This window comes from Gigantopelta aegis, unplaced genomic scaffold, assembly GCF_016097555.1.
Source record: "Gigantopelta aegis isolate Gae_Host unplaced genomic scaffold, Gae_host_genome ctg3691_pilon_pilon:::debris, whole genome shotgun sequence".
Lineage (NCBI taxonomy): Eukaryota > Metazoa > Mollusca > Gastropoda > Neomphalida > Peltospiridae > Gigantopelta > Gigantopelta aegis.
The window spans coordinates 1-10,240 of record NW_024533465.1 but is presented as its reverse complement, the minus strand read 5'-3'; the positions used below and the strand labels follow the sequence as shown (position 1 = coordinate 10,240).

The 10,240-nt window shown below is 43.1% G+C and overlaps 1 protein-coding gene across 1 annotated transcript; it reads right to left on the bottom strand.

Annotated features, from left to right (window-relative positions):
- Positions 1–4,419: 4,419 nt before the first annotated feature.
- On the bottom strand, positions 4,420–9,739 carry LOC121392376 (fucolectin-like). Its single transcript, XM_041523608.1, has 3 exons — positions 9,513–9,739; positions 7,985–8,224; positions 4,420–4,873 (listed from the first exon to the last, which is right to left on the bottom strand). Exons 1-3 carry the CDS (start codon positions 9,694–9,696, stop codon positions 4,635–4,637), a joined length of 663 nt encoding a protein of 220 aa, XP_041379542.1. The 5' UTR covers positions 9,697–9,739; the 3' UTR covers positions 4,420–4,634.
- Positions 9,740–10,240: the final 501 nt, after the last annotated feature.

Below are 10,240 nucleotides of genomic sequence, written 5' to 3'. Positions count from 1 at the left end.
GTATCACAGTCACATTTGACATGAATATGTGACAGTGGTCTTGCTATGGACTGACGGCAGTGGAGGTGTTTTCGTCACCAAACAGCGTCGCACGAGGGCGCTGAGCTTGTGTGGCCACCAGCAGCAGCAATCACTGCGCGACATTTCCTTGGCATAGACTGAATGTGTCTCTGAATCCGTGCACGTGGAATCCTAACCCATTCTTCCTGCAGTGCTTGTGACAGTTGCGGAAGCGTCTGAGGCTCCAGGTCACGCTGGCGTACACGTCTGTCCAGTTCGTCCCATAGATGTTCAATGTGGTTGAGATCTGGCGAGCTTGATGGCCATGGCAGCACATTAATGTTCTCATTCTGTAGGACATCCATTGTTACATGTGCCGTATACGGTCTGGCATTGTCCTGCTGAAGAAAGTTATCTCTGTCGATCCAAAATGGGAAGCATGTGACAGCGAAGAATTTCAATTCAGGTAGCGTACAGCTGTCAGGTTGCCTTGTACGAACACAAGTTCATTTCTGACGGTGTATGAGATGGCTCCCCACATCATAACACTCCCTCCACCGAATCTGTCAACTTGAACGACGCATTTGTTGGGAAAACGTTCATTGTGGCGTCTGTAAACACGTTGTCGTCCATCACGTCACAGTAGAAGGAAACGTGACTCGTCGCTGACCATACTCGCCGCCAGTTTCCCAAGTTCCACCGCTGTACATACGTGCACCAGCGAACACGTAAATGTCGATGTTGACGTCGCAGGACGGGCCCAACATATGGTCTCCTAACCCATAAACCAGCTTCTCGAAGTCGGTTCCGAATGGTTTGTGCAGACACCCTTCTCAAACGAGGTATGCGTCCAGCAGTGTTCGTTGCTGTGACAGTTCGGTGACGCAAGTGCAGAACCCGGATGTAGCGATCTTGTGCTGTCGTTGTTATGTGAAGTTTTCCACTTCTTCGCCGGTCTTCAGCTGATTGAAACTGCTGGTACCTGCCCCAGAGACGTGAAATGGTGCTCTGATGAACGTTAATGTGGAGGATCCCAGTTGAGGCATGGGATTTTTAATCCAGATACCGACTGCAAACCCTGAGTGAGTACTTCGCAAGGCTCAATGGGTAGATGTAAACCACTTGCACCGACCAGTGATCCATATCTGGTTTAACAAAGGCCATGGCTTGTGCTATCCTGCCTCTGGGAAGCGCAAATGAAAGATCGCTTGCTGCTAATCGGAAAGAGTAGCCCATGAAGTGGCGACTGCGGGTTTCCTCTCAAACTCTGTGTCGTCCTTAACCATATGCCTGACGCCATATAACCGTAAATATAATGTGTTGAGTGCGTCGTTAAATAAAACATTTCTTTCTTTCTTTCTTGTAACTCGTCTACGTCGAAATGGAAATCAGGCATCATTGCGAGCATTGCAGCTTAAAATACCCATCACTACACCAATCTTTTCCCCGAGTTTCACGTGCATTCGCAAAAATCTTACCATTTCACGCCAATTTCCTGCAAATGTCACACAACGTGCCACAACGTGAGTTAAATTTGTTTTAGGGTGCATTTGGGCATGGTGGACATTCCAGGAACATTACCAAACATGGTCATTCAGCAACATTATACAAAAAAACACACAAAAAAACCACGTCGATATTTTGTAAAATCGCCTATGCGTTTCTTTTGTGACAGAATATATATTAAAATGTATTATTGAAAGAAAGAAAAAACTCAAAAACAAATTAATAGAGTAAATACAATACGTTGAGTGTGTCGTAAAATAAAACATTTCCTTCTTTCCAAATTAATTCAGTTACTTAGTATTCAAAATGTTAAACAGCTTCATAATCTAGGATGATCTATACTGAAAGGAAAAAGAAACGCCGGGTCAACTTTAAAGCCAGCAGGTCAAATTGTATGACACGATATGTACAATTGTACTACATATCAATGAAGGACGGACACTAATGACAATACTGTCATTTTTGTATTGAACTGTGAAACAAAATGGCAACATGATCCGATTGCACATGAGGGTACCCCCTATAACTGAAAACAAACACTCATGGAAACAATTCATTAATATCCCTCACATGTCATTTAATTCTCGTTTGTCTGTGTATGAGTCCACTAGTCTCACTGGTCTCACTAGTACCGTGTGTGACCTCCCCGTGCCTGTGTAGCTGCCCTGACCCTCCTGGTCATGGAATTCATCGAGGCATTCACACTCTTTATTGGAATGTTATTCCATTCGTCTGCCAAGGCATCTCTGAGCTGGGCAAGGGTGATGGGCGAGTTTGGACGATTCCTCACTCTCCTGTCCAACTGATGCAACAAGTGTTCGATGGGGGGCAGATCGGCGCTGTACGCGGGCCAATCGAAGAGGGCGATGTTGTTCGCTGCAAGGAAGTCCCTACACACTCTTGCAACATGCGGTCTCGTGTTGTCTTGTTGCAATGTCAGGTTGTTTTGCTGGACAAAGGGCACGGCGTGAGGCTGCAGGATCCCATCCCTGTATCGGACAGCTGTCAGGTTCCCTATGGGAAATTCCACCCCAGACAATGACTGAGCCACCCCCAAATCTGTCCCTCTCATCAACGCAAGCGTCGGCAAATCTCTCCCCACGACGACGATACAAGCGACGTCGCCCGTCCGACCTGAAAAGTGTGAACCTTGATTCATCCGTGAATAGTACACGCCTCCACTGCATCATGCGGGACCGTCCCGGTGCATGTGTACGCAGCCAATTCATCCGACGTTGTCGACTTAATGGCGTCAGAAGGAGTCCAACGTAGGAACGACGCCCAACGAGATTGGCCTCTCTCAGCCGATTCCTTACAGTTTTGGGGTGGATGGGACGAATGTGGGCGCCTATGGTGTTGCGAGCAGTTTCGATGGCAGTAAGGTGACGATCGCGCAAATGCGCAAGCCTGATTGCTCGGTCCTTTCGGCGAGACGTTGTACATCGACGCCCGGACCGGGGACGGTTGGCAACCCTTCCTGTAACCCGTAAACGTATCACAAGACGATGTATGGTTCGAACATTCATACCAAATTGCACGGCAACTTGTCTTTGCGTATGGCCTTGCATGAGCTGTGACATTGCCTGACCCCTCTCAACGTCGGTCAAGCGTGGTATAATGGGAATTAACGCTTTACCAAATAACGCATCGGATTGTGTTCTGTAACAGGTAACACTACAATGTGGTATGAGTTGTACCCCGGACTTCGTCCGAATCATGCTTTTGCACGTGCGTTTGGCGATTTTCATTGTTTTGCCATACGCCGTTCCCTATCACACTTCGCTGAGTGTGGATTCAGGGTATAATGCACAATAACCCAATGAGTTATTTGTACAAATTCGATACAAATCGACCGGCCTCGGTGGCGTCGTGGTTAGGCCATCGGTCTACAGGCTGGTAGATACTGGGTTCGGATCCCAGTCGAGGCATGGAATTTTTAATCCAGATACCGACTCCAAACCCTGAGTGAGTGCTCCGCAAGGCTCAATGTGTAAGTGTAAACCACTTGCACCGACCAGTGATCCATAACTGGTTCAACAAAGGCCATGGTTTGTGCTATCCTGCCTGTGGGAAGCGCAACTAAAAGACCCTTTGCTGCTAATTGGAAAGAATAGCCCATGTAGTAGCGACAGCGGGTTTCCTCTCAAAATCTGTGTGGTCCTTAACCATATGTCTGACGCCATATAACCGTAAATAAAATGTGTTGAGTGCGTCGTTAAATAAAACATGTATTTATGTCTTTTTCCATACAAATCAGCTGACTTATTTAGGAATTTTCCATAATTTATGATCCGCCGTTTCTTTTTTTCCTCTCAGTATATTGTTGAAGCTACTAATCACAGAGAACTTAATATTTTATAATCTGTCTCCACCCTTAACATCATTAACGTAGTAACTAAAACCATCTCTCTCTCTCTATCGTTAATTTCTTACACACATTCTAACTATGTTCTTCTAGGATTTACACGTACTGTTAAACCATTATTATTAGCATACTGTATATTGAATTGCAACCATTGTAAAATGTGTCTGACCAGTAAAACCTTTTCGATGACGTAACATACAAATTAAATAATAATAATACAAATATTTAAAATATCAGTGTCTGTATTGACAAGGTGCTTATTGTTGTCCTAATGCTAATAGAAGCCCAGACTGGATTTTACCTCCCAATAATTTCGTACGTACGAAAAAATATATATCACGAATTAAAGTAAAAACTGAGTGCTACACACATTAGTATACGACTGCAAGCGCATTCGATATACAGACACTGGTATTCTAAACAAAAAAATGTATTTAGTATGAACTAGTAGTAGCCAACAATGCTCTGTTGTCGCAGACATCATACAATGGCTGCAAACTCAGGACATCCCCTTTAATAAATCAATAATAATGAAGGGAGACAACCAGTTTGGGTAATCCTATTTATTGCGATGAAATTTCTTTTAGAATGACGTCTTTAATATAACACGCTCTGAAGAATGTATACACGAATATGACTGGTGCAATTAACAAGTTTATATCATGCAAAATGTTTCGAGCAGAAATGTAGGAAAGTGAAAGTAAATTGACACAGCTGACCTCGTGTTTCTTCCAGTCTTAACAAAGTTCAGATATTAAATTGATCAACAGAGATCCACTCCGTAGTAATCCCACGATGAGGTCATCGTTGTTGAATCGTTAAACGTCGGAGCTGAAATGAGCTGACACTGTTGACTGTTCTGGTTGTAATTGAAGGCCAAACAATCGCGGTGGCCACATCTGCTCGCGCAATTCATGACGTCAAGAACGCCGAAAATGACGTCATTTATTGAGTTCAGTCGCGTCTCTCGTACACGGTGAAAAGGTCGAGAAAAAGGACAACCTGTTAATGACAATGATCATTATTTATTACAGTTTCAAAGTCACAATTTTATTGAACCATTTACTATTACAAAATACAAACACAAGTGTGAATATACATAAGTCTGATAGGTACTGGGTTTACAGCCCGGTGTCGGCTCTTACTTAGAGCGAGTTGAAACAACTCAGTGGGTAGGTGTAAGGCCACTACACTGACTTCTCACTTACAAACCTTCCCAGGAGAGCGTGCTTGAACCTTAATTGGATAGAAGCACAACGATAAGTTGAAATGAATGAATGGATGAATGGACAATGAATAAAAAGCGTAAATAAAGACACATTCTCACCTCACCATATATATATATATATATATATATATATATATATATATTACATTTTGATTTTAAGTTGTCAAGAAAATAACACCAAATAGATTTGACATGATGCCATTCAACAAACAAGTGAATAATCGTTTCTTTAGTTTCACCACAAAAAGTACACAATTCAGTTTCCCAGAATTTGCAAAACATCAGTTTGCTCTTGGTGTAATAAAGTCGAAGGCTAATTTTAAATTGAAAGGATTGCAGTTTTGTCACCAGTTATCTAAAAAGGCATTATGTAAATGTTTTCCCAATAGTTGTCCTCAATATGTCAATCTAATTTCTGTCGCCATTTTTGTTGTGCAGTGGGTTTTTCATCTAATTTATCGATAGATAACTGATAGAAAGGTTTTGATACTTTCTCATATTTTTAAAAATAGTTTTACATTTGAATTTAATATTTGTCCTAATTTAAAATCAATATTTCTAATTATGATTTTCAATCTATTTTGGTATTGCATTCATTAAGCCATAACATTGTAAGTAATTTAGATTCAGGCGATACTTTCTGCAAAAGTTATCATATGTAAGAAAATGTCCATGATTATCCAACCAATCATTAACAAAATAAATATTTTTTTCACACCATGTATTATAACAAAAAAACGTATTTATTGCTGACTGTAATATTTGGGTTAAACCAAAGACGTTGGGATAATATGTCATGTGGGGTTGTTGTGGGGTAGTGTTGGATTTCTGCCCAACCTAAAAAAACATCTTGCCAAAAATCAACTGAATTTTGAACAAACCTTTTTATAACAATCCTTATGTAAGAAGATACTTTTATCACCCCCTAGCCTCTCCATATCATCTATAACAAGGGTTTTCCAAGCAGACTGATAAAAATGGTCAACAAGTTTTATAGCCATGACATTTTTAAAGCATGGTTATTATAGTGTTATATTGTGGTTATTATTATACTTCAGTAGTATTGTATAAATGCAAAAGTAGTAAATGGTATGGACAGTAGAAAATACAAAAATTATTACAATTATTATTATTATGTTATTGATATGTAAGTAAAAAGAGCAAAACATTGTTTTTAAAAACAGACTACCGGCCCTGCATGTTGCCTAAAATACACGATTAAAAAAGCCAACCAACCACTCATCTGTCCGCCTGTCCAATACACCAACAAACCAACCACCCATCTACCTACACGCCGGTCCATAAACTAACAAACCAACCACCCACCTACCCACCCGTCCAATAAACCAACAAACCAACCACCCACCTACCCGCCCGTCCAATACACCAACAAACCAATCACCCACCTACCCACCCGTCCAATAAACCAACAAACCAATCACCCACCTAGCCACCCGTCCAATACACCAACAAACCAATCACCCACCTAGCCACCCGTCCAATACACCAACAAACCAACCATCCAGCTACCCGCACGTCCATTACAACCCACGTACCCGCCCGTCCAACACATCAAAAAACCAACCACCCACTTACGCGCCCGTCAAATACACCAACAAACCAACCACCCACCTACCCTCCCATCCAATACACCAACAAACAAAGCACCCAACGAACCAACCACCCACCCACCTACCCGCCTGTCCAACAAACCATCAAACAAAGCACCCAACGAAACAACCACCCACCCACCTACCCGCCCGTCCAGCAAACCATCAAACAAATAACCCAACGAACCAACCGCCACCCACCTACCCGCCCCTCCAACAAACCATAAAACAAAGCACCCAACGAACCAACCACCCACCCACCTACCCGCTCGTCCAAAAAAACATCAAACAAAACACACAAGAAACCATCCACCCACTCACTTACGCGCCCGTCCAACAAACCATAAAACAAAGAACCCAACGAATCAACCGCCACCCACCTACCCGCCCGTCCAACAAACCATCAAACAAAGCACCCAACGAATCAACTGCCACCCACCTACCCGCCCGTCCAACAAACCATCAAACAAAGAACCTAACCAACCATCCGCCACCCACCTACCCGCCCGTCCAACAAACCATCAACCAAAGCAACGAACGAACCAAGCACCCACATACCCGCCCGTCCAACAAACCATCAAACAAAGAACCTAACGAACCATCCGCCACCCACCTACCCGCCCGTCCAACAAACCATCAACCAAAGCAACGAACGAACCAACCACCCACCTACCCGCCCGTCCAACAAACCATCAAACAAAGAACCTAACGAACAATGCGCCACCCACCTACCCGCCCGTCCAACAAACCATCAAACAAAGTACCCAACGAACCAACCACCCATACACCTACCCGCCCGTCCAACAAACCATCAAACAAAGTACCCAACGAACCAACCACCCATACACCTACCCGCCCGTCCAACAAACCATCAAACAAAGCACCCACCGAACGAACCACCCACCCACCTACCCGCCCGTCCAACACACCATAAAACAGACAGAGAACCAACCTGCCAACCAGACAACCAACTAAAGGAACATCCAACCATAATAACTATTTTATTTCATTTTAACTTATGTTCGTGCTTGTATTCAATTACGTTTCAAGCATGCTATCTTGAACACACACCTCTGTCTATCTAGGACATTGGGTTAGACTTGTTAGTGGTTAGTGCGAGAGAGAGAAGAAGGTGTAGTTGTCTTACACCTGCCCATTGAGTCGTTAAAACTTCACATGTGTGGGAGCCTGTACTTGGCTGAGAACCCAGTACCTACCAGCCTTATGTCCGATGGTCTAACCACGATACCACAGAGACCCGTCATACTAACTAACCTGTCGCCCTTGTGCCAAGAACCTGAACTTCACACAATACCAGTATGTCATACGTGTGCACAGTTTTCCACTTCTTAATACGGACGAACCGACCAGTCACGGGCGAGCGACATTTAAATTGTACAGTCTTACCACGCCCCACTGGGTCGGTGCGGTTGTAACACTGGACTGGGGTGGCACGTGCACAGCCTATTGGATTCTCTATAAACACGTCAATGGTGAAGGTGCGTAGACGCTGCCCTGCAACACAAATTCATATTATAAAGGAACGGAATAGTTTAAATGACATCTTAAGCAGTAGAAAGAATTCTACCATATGCTTATTGAGAGAGAGAGAGAGAGAGAGAGAGAGAGAGAGAGAGAGAGAGAGAGAGAGAGAGAGAGAGAGAGAGAGAGAGAGAGAGAGATAGATAGAGATGGAGAGAGAGAGAGAGAGAGTTGTGCTTACATAATTTGTCCAGTGTTTGTGATGGTGACGTCATGTATTATAGACAAGATAGTACATACCACAGCCTTTGTTAGACCAGTCTCCTAAGTTACAGCGAGAAAAAGAAAGAAAGAAAGAAAAAGCACTCTTGTGTATGAATTTGTTTTAGGTCATAGTTAATTTTGTCACAAGTCTACCACACTATTAGGATCAAACACGAGGGTGCATGATGCTTCTAGAACGTTGAGAACACGTTTCAGCTAAACATGCTTATACTTATCAAAGTGTGTTTGTTTGTTTTTGTTTAAGGACACCACTAGAACACATTGATTTAGTTATAATCGGCTACTGGATGTCAAACACTTGGCAATTTTGACATTTAGTCTTAGATAGGAAACCCGCTACATTTTTCCATTACTAGCAAGAGATCTTTTATATGCACCATCCCACAGACAAAATATTACATATCACGACGTTTGATATACCAGTCGTGGTGTACTGGCTGTAGCGAGAAATAGCCCAATGGGCCCACCGACGGGGATCGATCCCAAACCGACCTCGCATCAAGCGAACGCTTTACCACTGAGCCACATAATTTAGAGCCGTGATACCAGTCAGTTAATTCATTAACTTACTCGTGGTATGAATGGTTATTAGGATGTTTTTTTATTTGTATTTATATGGGGCGTGATACATATTAGTACATCATAAATTTATGTTTGGTATGAATGGCTGTGTGGATTCTGCACATCCGGGAGTATTAACAGCTAAAAATCATATCATCGAAAGTGCATCATTACTGTATGGTTTGTTTTAACCGTAAGCCAAAAATTAGCGGATTTTCTTTCCGGGGGGAGGGGGGGGGGGGGGGGGGGGGGTGGGGCATATCCCCAGTTGACGTTGGTAGTAGTTCTATTCCATAGCGCAATACACAAAAACGTCTTTCTGGCAGAAACACTAATTGTGTACAAATTCTAACCTGTAAAGTAGTGATAACAGGGTCCCCAACCCTGACACTACCAAGCCTGTTTCTGGGGATAATAAATTTTATTAAAAAAAAAAAAAAACACAGAAAAAGGAAAAACAATATATAGCACTTACACCATTTGTAGTGGCCATAGTTCGTGATGGTGACGAAATGTATGTCGAAGTACCCATGCAGATCCACCATCCACCACGGATCCATGTAGCCATATTTCGTTTCTGCGCAGACGTTCCATGTGGTATCGTTGTTTCCGTCCACTGCATATGTTGGCAAGGAGTTAGCGCCAAACACTGTACTCATGGTGGAAGGTTTTTGAAAAGCAACATTTGAAAAAGATCCTGATAGAAAGAGATTAAAAAAGAAACCAATCAAACAATATAATGAAAATGAAAGCATGTTTAACCTCAGCCTCCCCCCCCCCCCACACACACACATAGAGACACACATACACACACCTTTACACACACACACACACAGACACATACACACATACACATACACACACGCAGACACACATACACAGAGACACAAACAAACACACACACACACAGACACACACGCACTCGGAAACAAGGCACACACACTCAGACAGAAGGCACACACACATGCACACACACAAACGCACACATACACACACACACACACACACACACACACACATACACCCATACAGACACACACACACACACACACACACACACACAGAAACACAAATACACATATACACACAAACACCCACATACAGACACGCATACCCAGAGGCACATGCATACAAACACACACACACACACAGACATACACTTAGACACGCACACATACTCACACAGACACATATACACACAAA